The sequence below is a fragment of the Malania oleifera genome, chromosome 11, assembly GCF_029873635.1.
Source record: "Malania oleifera isolate guangnan ecotype guangnan chromosome 11, ASM2987363v1, whole genome shotgun sequence".
NCBI classification, from domain to species: Eukaryota; Viridiplantae; Streptophyta; class Magnoliopsida; order Santalales; family Ximeniaceae; genus Malania; species Malania oleifera.
In genome coordinates, this window is record NC_080427.1 from 23,878,217 (window position 1) to 23,894,911 (window position 16,695).

Below are 16,695 nucleotides of genomic sequence, written 5' to 3' on the forward strand. Positions count from 1 at the left end.
AAAAATTATTCCCCTTCACCCCATTCTTTTTTCTAAATACCACTGAAGATTAAAGGCCGTGAAAAAATAGAAGAAAAGAAACGGTTAGTGGCATGCAAAGTAATTACTATTTATCATATTTTCTTTTTTGCTTATTTTCAAGGAACAAAGAAAAGCACATTCCCTCATTCCCCCCAATTTTCTTCATGTTCTCTAAAGGGAGTCTAAACAGAACAAGTATTACATGAGTGGAGCAGAAGCACGCAATGTTGCTTCTCTGCTGAGTTAATTCTGGAGGACTATACTTGGCTTGTTGCCAAAGGTGCAACTGAAGTGTTTCTCTAATAAGATTAACAGAAAAAAAAAAAAAAAAAAAAGTACATTGCTACATTCTCTCTCCCTCGCCCCAAAAAAAAATTCTTTATGTTCTCTAAAGGGTGTCTAAACAGAACAAGTATTACATGAGTGAAGCAGAAGCACGTAGTGTTGCTGCTCTGCTGAGTTAGTGCCGGAGGAGTATACTTGGCATGTTGCCAAAGGTGCAACTGAAGTGTTTCTCTAATAAGATTACCAGAAAGAAAATTTTATTGCTACATTAATCAGTATGTTTCAGGGTTTGTCTCAATATCCCTTTCTGAGAGGAAGTGTTTTGGAGAACGCAACAAATCAATACAAGAAATTCACATGCACTACATGACAAATAAACAATGGGGCTTATCTATTTCCTTCGATCGAACTCATACAATTCTTGAGTTAATATTCCGCATAACAAAAATATTCTTCAAAGGAACACATTTTTTTTTCAGCAAGATGGCTCTTCCAAGTGGCTCAGGTATTAATCACAAGCTAATTGCCAACAGTTAGTCAATGGATGCATGCAGCTGCTCCTCAAAAAACAATGGCACCCAGTACCTTAAATTCTTCATGAAGATATCAGGTGAAAATAATCTCGCTTATCCAAATTGGAATCCACCAAATCCTCCAGGAAAGCCTCCTTCAAATCCCCCAGGAAATCCACCTTCAAAATGAAATGTGAATTGCTGCCCTCCACCGCCAAAGGGGTTAAAACCAGCACCCGCTCCCATGCCCACGTCTTCAATGTCTTCTCCTCGGTCATATCTTGTGCGTCTATCTTCATCACCAAGTACCTGCGAGGAGCATTAAAAAGGGTGAGATCTAGAAAGGTAGTTGTGCATCTCGAGTACCAACAGTAGCTTCCACATCACATGCAGTTTGATCCAGTAAACTTCAAAAGGGGAGACTTCAGAATGGGGACACGCACATACTCACACATTGATGATAATTTGTTCCCAAATATTGCTCAGGTCAGCATTGAAAATGCAGCAAGGCAGTATTGGTTTTCATTAATGCTCATGCTAACCCAAAAATACAAGCATCATCATGTAAATGGTGGCCTTAGGGAGCAACATTACCAAATATTTGTAGCTCTAAAGTATTACAGGAAATTTGTGAGTCTACCTTCTTGATAGTTTATTTTTTATATGTTTATGGAAAAAGTCGAAGGACCTCAATACCAGGTTCATTTACTAAGATAAGATCATCTCTAGAGCGTTAGAGCCACTGTCATGTAAGACTTCAATAGATGCCTGAAGTTTTTTTTTGGTTTTTTTTTTTTTTGTTTTTAATACCTTAAAAAAGAAGGGTTTGCTGAGCCAAGCAACAGATAACTGCACCTTTAAATCTATATTAGACTGCCAGTATAATGGAAGGGTATCAGCATTAACTTTGCAACAAAATTGCAGCCTTTAGGAACATGAGAACAATCCTGGAATTGCTAAACCATTAACAAACGTCTAAAGAAGTGCAGCAGGAGGCATATGCCTCAATGCTCAGAAACTCAATTTTATGACAAGAAAAGAACAAAGTTTTAAGAAAAAAATTGTATTACAGAATTCGCCTGCCTGCACAGCTTAAATGACCAGATATGAATTCAAAATAGCATGGGTTCACAGGCCAGATTACCAGAATTGCAGGATGTTTAACACATCATGCCATAATGACAGCCATAATAATGTGGCCATTGATCAAGGGGGAAAAACACCCAAATCATACAAAACTTTTAAGGAGGTAATAGAAATCAGTCAAATACTAAGGTTTCAAGAGCAAGTGAAGAAAATGAGGTGCAATTTATTGAATCAAACCTCGTATGCAGCAGCTATTTCACGAAATTTGGCCTCAGCTTCTTCTCTATTTTCAACATTCTTATCTGGGTGCCATTGCAAAGCAAGCTTCTTGTAAGCACGTTTTATCTCTGATACAGGTGCTGTCTTAGATACACCCAAAATCTTGTACCAGTCCTTTCGTTTACTCAACTTCAAAGATTTTTCAGCCTTCATCAGTACTTCTCGAATAGTCATATCCTGCATAATCAGCATATATTAACATCAAATGTAATGGACATATTTGAATGGACAATGACAAACACACGCACACACACAAATATAAAGCAATATTTTATTTTTTATCAACAAACAACAACTTAAATAGATTCATAAAAGCATTTTGAGCTACTCAAAAGAAAAACATGTTAATAGAAAAATATTTCACATTAATCTGAATTTTCTGTTATTAGATCACACTAGAAGTGATGGAAAAATTATAAATGTCCACTACTCCCTCCAATTCTGATGATTTCAACTTCCCACTCTCAATCAATAACTATTCCACCAAATAAAATATTTTTCAAATCCAAATTAATGAAAATAACCTGCAAACTAGTTCATAAAATATTAAGTTTGTGTAGACATGTACACAAAAATATACTTCTTATTTACCAGTTTGCATATGCTTCTTACAACTTTCTTCTTCAAAGATGACTGCACAAGCAGTTTTTGAAAGAAATAATTCGCATCTAAGTTGAGAAAAATCAGCAGTTAGAGTCCACTATTTCTATAGCCTATAATTTGTCTTTCCAACGATACAAAAGGTGTAACACATTCCAACTAAATCTGATTCAAATGGGTGACAAAATATGCTAGTTTGTAAATTCTAAAATTTTTACTTAAAAAATAACTGTTAAAAATCCTGTTGTTTCTAACAATTTGCATCCCCTTTAGAAGTTTTTATTGGTAGAAAGTCGCAGAAAAATTCAAAAAATTTATGAAAAATTGCAATTATAGTTTAAAGCATCACCCTAACAGTGTGGCAACAGTGCCAAAAAAATCCTAAATTTCCAGGAGAAATTTCAAATAAATTAAAGTCATAACAAACCTGAGGTGATTTTTCAGCTGCTGTTTTCAAATCTGTCACAGCCCCCTCCCAATCCTCTATCAAAAGTTTGGCTTCACCTCTCTGAAAAACACAGGTTCAAGTTAAAGAAGCACAATCTTTTTCCCTCCAGAATTAGCAACATCCTCAAAGGCAACATTGTTATGAAATGAGATATTTATTGCACAGAAATTTAGGTATATATTTAAAATGTTAACACACAAAACAGACCTGAACTAGAGCTTCAACAAGTTCCCCATTAATGTTAAGTGCTTCTGTGCAACTATCTAGAGCGTCCTTTCCTCTGCCAAGCTTGACCGAGACCTTGCACAAACCAAGATAAAGATGCACATTATGTGCAAGATGATTGGGGTCCAGCGCAAGAGCTCCTTTAAAGTCCTCTACTGCAAGACGCAGCTTACCCTTTCCAGCATTATCTTCTGCCTGTATAAAACACATCAATTTTAAGTTCACAAAAAATGCACCCCATTATATGGTTGCAATATAATGGCGCCATATTAAGCCCTAAAAAGATGTTGGGCATACGCTTTTAGTCTTCTTAAGTAAATTTTTCAATCCAAAGTATGCTTTCTTAAGTTCACTGTGCTCTGGGTCAAGGCGGAGACCTTTCTGGTAATGCCTGAACAGAACATGCAAACAGCCCCGCATGAATGCCATAGAACTATAATAAGTCAAAAATCAATTGATGAGAGTTTTGCTCAGTTAACCTTAATGCAACATCATGATCTGCTAAATAATAATAGGCACGACCGCGGAGTAGTAGTGCATCTAGATTATCCTCATTTTCTTTAAGCATATAACCAGTCTCTGAGATAGCACTAGAATAGTCCCTTGCTGCTAACAATAATTTCACTTTGAGGAGTTTAGCCTGAAACAAGCCGTACAACAAGCAAAAAAAAAATAGAGTCAAGTTAAGATGCAGCAAGAATGTGATAATAATTTAAGAAAGGAGAAGCAAGATATATGGCTAATGTGATAAAGAAATAAAATGCATAGATATTTTTACCTTTGCGCACGAGGATGAAAAAACAAGTACAACTTTATCGATATAGTCTAATGATTTTGTAAAGTCGCCTGAATCAAAGAGATTCAAAGCAGTTTCCAGAGCACTGCGTGCCTGAAGCAATTGAGAAAGCTCCTTTTCTGCAGCAGAGTTTCCAGGCTTTAGCTCAAGAAACTTTTTGTAGTTCTTCTCAGATTCATCATATCTACATCATCCAAAAAGCGCCTGAATCATATGATTTTCCAATCAGAAAGTTGAGAGAGAGAGAGAGAGAGAGAGAGGGAGAGAGAGAGAGAGAGAGAATGGGGATTAGGGGTAGGGTGAGGTGCTTATATATTTTTTTAAAAGCTTTCCAACACCAGAAATGCTTATTCCCTCTCACTGTTTTCATGGTTGTCGATCTCAAAAACACATTGGTGCCATACATTGGGGGTTTATTTGTCAAAGTGAGTATTGTGCACGTCAACATCTGCTTTATCTATTATTTAGAAATTCATTCCATAAAAAAAATAATAACAAGAATAAGCAATGATCATTTGCATGATAATGTAACTATTAAAATGTGCATTCTGTACTGCTAATAAATGCCTAGTTTGTTAGATACATTCATAAAACATGATAGATCAGTGTGATGCTTTGGTTCATACTGATTTTTTTTTTTTTTGGGGGAGGGGGGGGGGGGGGATCCTTAATACAATAAAATTTAAGAGATCTCCAATTTTTAGTTTAAAAATAGGACAAAATTGAAATCCTTAAGAGCATAAAATTTAAGAGTATTCTGTACTGTTAACAAATGCCTGGTATTGTAGATACATTCACAAAATATGGTAGGCCAGTGTGATGCTTTGGTTCATAATGATTGGGGGGAAAATCCTCAATACAATAAATTTAAGATTTCCAATTTTTATTTTGAAAATAGGACAAAATTGAAATTGAAGAGAAAATTACTACAAATTTTTTTTAATTTTTAAAGAAGAAGCTTTGAGCGCCAAAAGTAGTGTAAGCACATCACATGCTTCATATGTATAGAACATGTATCACATATACACTGTACTGCATCTAAATTTATGAATGCAGTCAAGATGAAGTGTATCTGCAATATGCATTTTTTACACATTATGAAATTCACAGGTGTTGTATCACACAACATAAGATACTGGTGACTACGAGTAGCATACTATAAAAATTTTATCATATGCAATTCTAGAAACATATATGAATTCAAAGTTAGTTCAGCTTAAAAAGAAACTGAAAAAATAAAAAAGGTGAATGGTTGTGTTCACACTTTACACAAAGGATTAGGCAGATTACACTTGCAGTAACTCAATCTAAGATCCCAAGTCACTGATATTTTCATTTTATTAAGAGTGAGGTAGGTTAGACACAGAGGGTTACAAAGGTTAATATGAAATGTTGGTATTAGTGAACCATAAAAATCTTAAATGCCCGTAGCTTTTTCCTTGCAGTCAAGACCTGGTTATAAACCTATCTTTCTGCATTTTATATAATGTTTAATACATTGAGACACAGTACACATATCATCAATTATTTTCATATTTTAAAAATTTTAAAGTGCTCAACCATTGAAGTTACAATTTCCAATAAAACTAAAATATGATTTTGAATAATGGATAATGAAATAAAGCTAAGGTTTGAGGGAAAAAACAGAAGAAACCTGCACAGCTGACGAAGGACTGATGCACGATGCCAATATGCCTCTGAAAGTGTGGGATTTGCTTCTATAGCAGCATTAAGATCATTAAGCGCCTCACTAAAACGTTTTACCTTTATACTTTGTGAAACTCTCTCAAATAGATCAGCAGCATTACCAGGTTTGCCATCTGTACATCCAAGTTACATGCACAATGTAGTATCAAGTTTTCATGGAACCAACAAGAACAAAAAGAAACATTAAAAGATATTCACATGCCTATCGTAAATACCATCTAGCTCTAAATCCTCCTAAATAATGAAAATTTATAGAAATCTTGTTTACAAATTTCTCTGTATCTCTCCAAGTCGGATTCCCCAAAAAAATTTCCAGATTGAACAGGGAAACAGAAACTTCTAGGACTTTCCATACATAGCAATAGGTCTGGAACATTAAAATTGACGTTCCATGGGTTAATTAGCAATTTTTAGTTATGAAGAGAAGTATGAGGAAGTGCCATCATATTTATGGACATAAGCCCACATATTGAGGACAGAAAATCATATTCCAAAAGTAAGAACCATCAATACCAACTTAGAACTGCTACATGACCAACTAAATGGAATGAAATTGAAGAAGTGACCTACAGTCTTTAAGTAAAGACCAGAGCCTCCAGGGCAGCCCATATTTCCCTCACAGACCTCAACAAGCAGCTTTAACATATTTATGTGATCCTGAAAGGAGCTTGATGTCAGAAGGGATTTTCTTAAGTTTGACTATAACCTAAACACCTAAAGATTTACATCATGAAGCATGAGCTAGGGTATCCATTTAAGATGGGCATACTAGAATCATAATTAATTGAGTCAAACCACTGTGATTTAAGCACTCTTTCTATTATTATTATTATTATTATTTTGAATGGTAAAAGATTTTATTTAAGCATATGAGGGGCACGCAAGAATAAGCAAAACCAACAAGAATCAATCAGAGAAAGAAACAAAAGAATTCAGAAAAATAAAATAAAATAAAGAAGAGGATTTAAATTCTTGAGCTAAACGAGCCCAAGAAAATACAAGAAGACTGTGATCGTGCATAAGTTGAGAGTTTGATGTGGGGAGCAAAGAACCAAAGACATGACTGTAAAGCAAAATTTATTCATTTTATTTTCATAAGTGAAAATTCTATTAGAACAATGACCTTACTACTCACCCAATACTATTCACCGAGGCGTTCAAATGCTTCCCTCGCCCAACTATTGTGGGATTGGCAAGAAAAAAAGAATGCAAAGAAACCAGGGTAACATTGTGGCCAAAGCGTTAGCACATTGCATAACATTACAGTTATACTGTTATTATATTTAAAATGGCAACCCAATAATTTAAAGAACCAAATACGACTATGCCTCACACGTAATCAACATAAAGAACATCAAATAACAATTCACCGGGGCTTGTCCTAAATCAAGCGAATTACATTGACCCAAGCCTACGTGCTCCAAAAATTGTTGGGTGTCCCTCCTTGAGGGGCCCATGCCTTTGGAAAGGTGTTCTTTTATGATTGAGTTGGCTTCTCTAGGAAGCTTGGGCAGCAGCATATCTTGTATTTTCAAAGTCAAGCGCAGCAGCCAGCCTATTCAATTTTTCTTCTGCCATTTTGTTGTTCCATTTTTCTTCACGTCTGCAGTGCACATCTACAGTGCCACACACACAGCAGCTGCCTCTCTGCTCTGTTTTCACACACAGCAGCTCCTCACGTCTGCAGGGCTGCTTGTCTTCTTTTCTGCAGCAGCTGCGGCCTTTCTCCAGCAAGTTGCGGCCATTCCTGCAACTCCAGTTGTGTTTTATCAATATATTGGGATCTTTGGTTGTGCTCTAGTCTGATCTTGCTGCATTTTGTTATATACCTTTGCGTATTTGTAAAGCTTATGCCTTTTGTATCCACTTTGTACGAATTTGGTGATAGTGGATTTGGACCGCTGTGCCCTGTAGACGTTCCTCAACATTTGAGGGAACCACATTAAATTTGTTGTGTCTCATTTTATTTATTATTTGCATTACTCCATTGATTTACTTGTGGGAATTGTTCCATATATATTCGCATTTATAATATTTTTCCCAACAAGTGGTATAGGAGCCGTGTTAGTTGGATTCATTAGTTTTGTGTAAATCATGGATGGTAATGTTGGTCGTATGATTAGCTTCAATGGAAGCAATTGGGTAACTTGGAAAACAAAAATGCAAGACCTTTTATTTTGCAAAGATTTGGATGGACCTATTGAGGGTGATAGCTGAAAGCCTAAAGACATGAGTAATAATGAGTGGAATAGGCTAAATAGGAAAACTGTTGGTGTTATCCGGCAATGGATTGATGATAGTGTTTTTCATCATGTTTTTACCGAAACTTTGTCACATGAATTGTGGAAAAAATTCGAAGGTCTTTATGATAGAAAGTCGATTACAAATAAAGATTTTCTTTTCCAAAAATTGGTGAACTTGAAATATAAAGATGGTGGTCTTATTACAAAGCATTTGAATGAGATGAAAAATATTATCAATCAGCTTGCTACTATGAAAATAGTTTTTGATGATGAATTGCAGGACTTAATGCTTCTCAACTTTTTGCCAGAAAGTTAGGAGACTTTGGTTGTGACAGTTAGTAATTCGGCTCCCGATGGAATTGTTCCTATGAACCAAGTAACTATGAACCAAGTAACTAAGAACTTGTTGAATGAAAAAATTAGAAGAAAATCAGTTGCCTTTTCTCATTCAGAGGCACTTGTGACAGAAAATCAGGGGAGAGGCAGAAACAAAAGCAGATATTCTCACCGCAATGATAAATCAAGAGGCCGGTCCAACTCAGTTTCGAAAAGAGATATTGAGTGCCACTATTGTCATAAAAAGGGGCATATGAAGCGGGAGTGTAAAAAATTGAAATTCAAGGTGCGTCATTGCATGTCACTTCTCGGGAAGATTTCTTCACTTCTTCTTCCAAAGGAAATTATGGAGTTTTCAGATGGGAAATGAAGTTTTATAAAAAATTGTTGGCATGGGAAATGTTTGTTTGGAAACAAATTTGGGATGCAAATTGGTGCTCAAAGATGAGAGACATGTACCCGATATTTGACTAAATTTGATATCTACCGGAAAACTTGATGATGAAGGGTTTGACAATCATTTTGGTGATGCAAAATGGAAGCTCACAAAGGGTAATTTGGTGGTGGCTAAAGGCAAGAAGATTAGTACACTTTACATGATGCAAGGTAAAATTGGTAATGGTGCTGTGAATGCAGTTGAGAGTTATTCTTCCACCGATTTGTGGCACAAGCGGCTTGGGCACATAAGTGAAAAAGGAATGCAGTTTTTGTTCAAAAAGAAGCTCCTACCTGGGATGAAAGGTACTTCTCTTAAAGCTTGTGTTCATTGTTTGGCCAAAAAGCAACATAGAGCTCCTTTTCATACAAAATTTGTTACTAAAAAATCTAATGTTCTAGATTTGATACATTCCGATGTATGTGGTCCATTGAAAGTTAAATCTCATGGTGGTGCACTTTATTTTGTTACTTTTATTGGTGATTTTCAAGAAAAGTTTGGGCTTACACTTTGAAAACTAAAGATCAAGTTTTAGATGTGTTTAAGCATTTTCAGGTTAAAGCTGAAAGAGAGACTGGAAAGAAGGTGAAATGTGTGCGCTCGGATAATAGTGGAGAGTACATTGGCCCATTTGATGCATATTGTTATAGCAAAGGCATTAGACATCAAAAGACCGTCAAGAAAACCCCTCAACAAAATGGAATTGCCGAAAGGATGAATCGCACCATACTGGAGAGAATGAGATGTATGCTCTCTCATGCGAAATTGCCAAAATTATTTTGGGGTGAAGCAATGAGGACGACAGTGAACTTGATTAATTTGTCTCCTTCAACTCCTTTACTTGGTGAAGTTCCTGAAAAAATTTAGAAAGGTAAGGATGTCACTTATGATCACTTGAAAGTGTTTGGTTGTCGTGCATTTGTTCACATCCCAAAAGATGAAAGATTCAAACTTAATGACAAGACAATGCAATGTATTTTTCTTAGCTATGGCCATGATGAATTTGGATATAGATTGTGGGATCCGGTTGAAAAGAAAATTGTTAGAAGCCGAGATGTTGTATTTTTTGAATATCAAACAATTGAAGATTTTGGCACAGTTGAGCAACCACAATCTAATGGGAATGATTTCTTGACTTAGAGTCACCTTCTCCACCTTTGGCACATGATGAAAATATGGAAGATGTTCTTCCACCTCTTGAAGATGTTGGAAATGATGAAATTCCTAGTGATGTTGAAGATAAAAATGAGGGGGAGCAACAAGTTCAAGAGCAAGCTCCATCGAGAAGGTCTTCAAGAGAGCCAAGAACTTTAACTAAATATCCATCAAGTGACCATGTTACTCTATTAAGAAGCTATGAACCATGAAAATAAAGTTGAATGGATGGAGGCTATGCAAGAGGAAATGAAGTCTATAGTTGACAATCACACTTATGATTTGGTTAAACTTCCTCCTGTAAAGAAAGCTTTGAAAAACAAATGGGTGTTTAGGTTGAAAAATGATAGAAAGAATCTTTGGTACGAGACTAGGCTTGTGGTAAAAGGCTTTGGTCAAAAAAAGGGAATTGACTTTGATGAAATATTCTCACTGGTTGTGAAAATTTCATCTATTCGTGTTGTTCTTGGCATGACAACATACTTGAATTTAGAAGTTGAGCAATTAGATGTGAAAACCGATTTCTTACATGGTGACTTGGAAAATGAAATTCATATGGAACAACCAGAAAGCTTCAAACAAAAAGGGAAAGAGAATTTAGTGTGCAAATTAAAGAAAAGTTTGTATGGGTTGAAGCAAGCACCACGGAGATGGTACAAGAAATTTGATTCTTTCATGATTGATCATGGTTACTCAAAAACCTCTTCGGATGATTGTGTGTTTGTGAAAAAATTTCCATATGGTACTTATATTATTCTCTTACTCTATGTTGATGATATGTTTGTTGTAGGACAAGACTCCTCCAAGATTGACAAGTTGAAGTTGGAATTGAGCAAGTCTTTTGCTATGAAAGACTAGGGACCGGCAAAGCAAATTCTTGGCATGAGAATTGTTCGTGATCGTGAAAATGGGAAAATTTGGTTGTCTCAAGAAAGGTACATTGAAAAAGTGCTTGAGAGGTTCAATATGGATAAAGCAAAACCCGTTGGTTGCCCACTTTCCAGTCACTTCAAGCTTAGTACAAAACAAAGTCCTACAAGTGAGAAAGACAAGAAAGAGATGATGAAAATTCCTTATGCTTCGGCCGTTGGTTCATTAATGTATGCAATGATTTGCACAAGACCAGATTTAACTCATGCTATTGGAGTTGTTAGTCGGTTTCTCTCTAATCTAGGAAAAGAGCATTGGTTAGCGGTAAAATGGATTCTCCGATACCTTAGGGGCACTTCAAAGGTGTGTTTGGGTTTTGGAAATGGTAAATCTATGCTCCATGGATTCACGGATGCCGACATGGCTGGTGATGTAGATTCTAGAAAATCTACTTCGAGTTATTTGATAACTTTTGCAGGGGGAGCTGTGACATGGCAATCTAAAATACAGAAATGTGTTGCTCTATCTACTACGGAAGCCGAGTTTACCGCCATTACGGAAGCTTGCAAAGAATTGCTTTGGTTGAAGAAATTCTTAAAAGAGTTGGGCATAAAACAAGAAAGGTATGTTCTTTATTATGATAGCCAAAGTGCAATTCATTTGAGTAAGAATTCTATCTTCCATTCAAAGTCAAAACATATTGATGTTAGATATCATTGGATTCGGGATGTGTTGGATAAGAAATTATTGCAGCTTGACAAAATTCACAGCGATGATAATGGTTTGGATATGATGACAAAAATATTGTCTAGAGACAAGCATGTGGAGTATCAAGTTTTAGCCGGATTGGTGGAGTCGTCCCCATAAGTCGGGAGGGGGAGATTTGTTGGGTGTCCCTACTTGTAGGGCCCATGCCTTTGGAAAGGTGTTCTTTTATTATTGAGTTGGCTTCTCTAGGAAGCTTGGGCAGCAACATATCTTGTATTTTCAAAGCCACGCGCAGCAGCCAGCCTATTCAATTTTTCTTCTACCATTTTGTTGCTCCATTTTTCTTCACGTCTGCAGCGCACATCTACAGTGCCACACACAGCAGCTGCCTCTCCGTTCTGTTTTCACACACAGCAGCTCCTCACGTCTGCAGGGCTGCTTGTCTTCTTTTCTGCAGCAGCTGTGGCCTTTCTCCAGCAAGTTGAGGCCATTCCTGCAACTCCGGTTGTGTTTTATCAATATATTGGGATCTTTGGTTGTGCTCTAATCTGATTGGTTTTTTTGGGAACTTTGTTCACAACATTGGTGAGGCCTTTTCATCTTGCTGCATTTTGTTATATACCTTTATGTATTTGTAAGGGTTATACCTTTTGTATCCACTTCGTACGAATTTGGTGATAGTAGATTTGGACCATACGTACCTCAACATTTGAGAGAATAACTTTAAATTTGTTATGTCTCATTTTATTTTTTATTTGCATTACTTCATTGATTTATGGGAATTGTATCATGTATATTCGCATTTATAATATTTTTCCCAATAAAAATAGCAATTAAAAAATCCAAAAATTTTACATTGTTCAATCAAGAAACATAGGTTAAGCTGATAAAATCAAACCTAATTAGAGAAACCCAGTTGCCAAAATTTTAAAATGGAAGGAAAACAAAAGCATGCAGAACAGTAGCAGATCGTAGAATCGCATAGATTTCGATCATAAAGGCAAAAATTTATAAAAGAGGGGGTGAAGATCGAAGAGTGAGTTGTCACCTTGAGCGGAGACGAGGGGCTGGAGGAGGAGGAGTTGGCAGGCGAAGACGAAATTGAGAATGAAGGCGGTGAAGACGAAGCCCCTCCAAGCTACCACATCCATGGCGGAGGATACACCTCGGAGGCTTATCATCAGCTCCTTCGCAGATGATATCGATGCATGCATATGCCCAGATAAATTAAACGCGCAAGAGCTGAGCGGCGGAGGAAGACATTGATGGACTCGATGTTGCGGAATTGATTCAGAACGGGGTTTTGTTGAGGAAAACAAAAAATTTCGTTTTATGAAAACAGGTTAGTGTTGTGGATTTATTTGTCATTCCACGTTGCAACAGCCTATCACCGGACTACACGTGGACTACTGTGACCTAGCGCTGTTGGTCTGATTCTGAGTCACTTTTTCTTCTGAACTTTTTTATCGGCAGCTGGAAGTAAGAATCAGGGAGGCCCACATTGAAATTTCACAAACTGTCAAAAAGTCAAAGAAATGAAAATAAAAAATCAGAAATGGAAACTAGTAACATTTATACTAAATACAAATTGAAAACTTAATTAAAAAAGGTTTATTTTTATTTTTAAATCATGTAATATTATAAAAATATAATTAAAATAATAAAATTACAAATAATATATATTAAAAATTACTATAATAAAAATAAAATTTATTATAATTATTTTACTTTCAAAATTTATTATATAATAAAAATTTTATTAGACATGACAATTGAAAAATAGTAAAAGTATTTTGTAATTGACTTTATTATCATGATTTGAAATTTATTTTTATTTATATTTAATTATATTTAAATTAATGTGGTCATTTAATTTTTATTTTAATTTAAAAATGTATAAAATGAATAATTTAATCCAAAAAAAATTATTTAAAATTTCTGGTAATAAGTTGTCAAAACAACTAAAAAATGGTAACAGAAATATAAAACTGACAACATAAACGAGTTTTTATAATCTATTTATTTACAGTGGAGAAATAAAAATTGAAAATAGAAAACAAAAAAACGTCAACGATGCCAAACAAACCCTTATTTTTCTACCTTATTCTGTTTTACAAATTAAGTATAATGTAAATAATTCGGGATTCATTTCATTGAAATTTATATTGAATCCTACCTCTTATTTTGCATGAGCAAAAATGTTGTTGTGGCATCGTTCAATTGGTGGATGACGAGACTTGATTAAAAGAGTCATAAGATCCGGTCTCAATTATCAAAGTTTTTTCATTTTGACCAATTATATGGGTAATAGGAAAGATAAAGTTTATATGACTTCACTTGCCCTCTCTCTTGGTAGCAATTGCTTAATTAATGATAAATTTCCATGGGTCTTTGTTTTCTTTAAGCATCATTGATTTCTCATGGTAAAATAAAATGACAAAAAATAATGGCTTTTAATATATTCTCTCCTTTCATTGTGCAAACTTTTGTGAGTATATAGTCACAGCATATTTTTTGCCTTTTTTACCTATTCTATCTTTTTATGACAATTAAAGTTCTAACAAAAGATTCATAGGCTTTCATTGTAAGGAGGAATATCATTATAAATTACCATTATCATTTGTTGGCATCAGCGTATATGTTATAATCTCTTTTGGATTGATCACTTTCAATCAAAATTAGGTCGCTAAATCAATTCAGTGAAATTCTTCACCCACTAATCGTTCAACCTATAAAATTTCATTGTCTTTAGAAACAAAGTGTGAATACACGCAAGAAGTTAATATCCAAGTTGGATTATGTAAAGAATCTTCCAATAATATCATACAACATTGTTTCTTTTATGTTGACCTCATTTTGTTTGTTCAATATGACATCATTTTGGCTCTTGTGAATTTACTACTTAAGCTATGAATAAACTAAACTTTTTTATTATTTGAAATTAACCTCTTTCTTTAACCAACCAATTCAATAATCTTTATTTCAAACTTGTTCTATACTAGTTTATATCAGTTCTATCCTTATGTTTGCAAATGTGCCTTTTTCATAATCTGTGTTATTTTTCTTTTTGCAAGAATCCACTCTATGGTGAATTCTTTGTGATTTAGTATCTACGTGATGATTTTATTCACTTGTATAAACTTTTGCACGACTTTCTTAAACTAGGATTGGAGTCAGGTTAGTTTATTAATTCTTTTTATTTTTATGAGTTGCATAGGGTTCAATTTGCATTATTTAAATCTTAATGAGGTTGTCTGTGACTCTATGAGTCCGATCTCGTTTTGATAATGACAAATCACTTTGTTTCTTACCTGTGCATTGAGCTTTTGAACATGATCACTTTTAGCATGCACGGATGGTAAGGACACAAGGAAACCATGAGGAACAGAAAGATCACATCACCTGACATTTAGCATGACAGTTTGAAGGGCAAAAATTGAAGACATTTTATTTTATATTGTAATCTGCATTTCAGTTTGGCATGTAATTTTATGATCTGTAATAATTGCACCGCATGCATGATGGGAGTGACAACTCAATAACGACCATAGATTGACCATTAGGTTCTACAACCCTTTAATTAAAATGTCATAACTTATTTACACAGGGTTGTAAAAGTTTAAAGGCAAAGTAGGGTGTCACAAAGACTTTGGTTGACCGACGTTGCATTTTTAGGCTTAATTAAAAAGCCTTGGCAAACTGACCCCTCATGTACTAAATGAATCGGTCGACCAAACCTGCCACATGAGGCATGTGCTGTGAAGCCTCGATCAACTGAACCATTTACTAATGAAAAACCTCGGCCGCGCGACCTTGACTTTGGCCTGACTCTTAGGCCTCAGTTGACCCTCCTCTAAGCTTTAAAATTGGCTCAGCAAATCGGCTTTTTCCCTTAGCTGACCGAACCTACCAAGGTTTGGAAAATCGCCTAAGTCAGCTGACAGGTCGCCTGCCATAGCCAACTAAACCCAAGAATTGATTTCAAAATTTTGTGTCTGTTCGGTTGACTGACGCTGAAGGTCAGCCACCCAAACCTCTCAGGTTCAGCAATTTTTAACCGCGATAATGAAGGTTAATTTTTAATTAAACTTTTCCAATATACTAGTTGTGTCCCTAACGGTTATATTTTTTATGAAAATTATATATACTCCTTCATTTTCCATGATTAGCCAAGAGATAAGCAATAGATTAGCAAAAATCCTCTCAAAAATATTTGTGCTATTTTTCATACTCTCATTCATACAAGCTTACATTTTTACTCTTTCTCATATTATTCTTGCATAATTACTTTAGAAAGAGTGCATAAAGTTCATCTTGCTCATTTGCAAAGTCATTGAAAATTGCAAATAAATTAAACTTTTATTATTGAGGATCTTATATACTTAGAAGCTTACACTCTCATTGTTCAGCCATATTTGATATTGATTTTTGGAGAGTAAGCTAGAGTTCTTCTCTTATTATTTAATCCATAAATTTCTTTTGGGAAGACTCTCCTTGGCTAGTGAATATTTGCATCCTTGTTGCAAGATTCAAGAGCTTATACTGTGCTTTAGTGAAAAATATTTTTTGACAAGCTAAAATCCAAATATCTCTCATACTTGATATTTGAAAAATACTTTTGAGATATTTGTTTGGGTTTTTAAGATCTTTGAAGTTACACTCGTTGATATATATATACATCTTGATTGAAAGATCATTTTCACAAACACTCTCACATATTACTTGTTATATTTGCACATTTTTTAGAGTTGTCTCATAATCTTCATTGAGCTTAAATTCCTATCATACGAAGTGCATTGGTTGTATTGTGGTACATATCTGCTTGTGTGAGAAGCAAATTTGTTTATATACAAAATACTTGTTATTATTGTTGTATTCCTGACATGTTGTCGAAATTACACTGGCTTGCAACGTGCACCAGATTGCTTAGACCCGGTTAAGAAAGCACCAGATGGTTTAAACTCGGTTCAGAAAACTAGGTACACCTT

At 35.1% G+C, this 16,695-nt stretch overlaps 1 protein-coding gene across 1 annotated transcript; it reads right to left on the reverse strand.

The window, feature by feature from the left end:
• Positions 1–546: 546 nt before the first annotated feature.
• On the reverse strand, positions 547–13,033 carry LOC131168604 (dnaJ protein P58IPK homolog). The gene is made up of 9 exons (XM_058128162.1): positions 12,756–13,033; positions 5,907–6,072; positions 4,235–4,436; positions 3,936–4,096; positions 3,754–3,847; positions 3,439–3,651; positions 3,211–3,291; positions 2,142–2,360; positions 547–1,127 (listed from the first exon to the last, which is right to left on the reverse strand). Exons 1-9 carry the CDS (start codon positions 12,919–12,921, stop codon positions 933–935), a joined length of 1,497 nt encoding a protein of 498 aa, XP_057984145.1. The 5' UTR covers positions 12,922–13,033; the 3' UTR covers positions 547–932.
• Between the last annotated feature and the right edge of the window lie 3,662 nt (positions 13,034–16,695).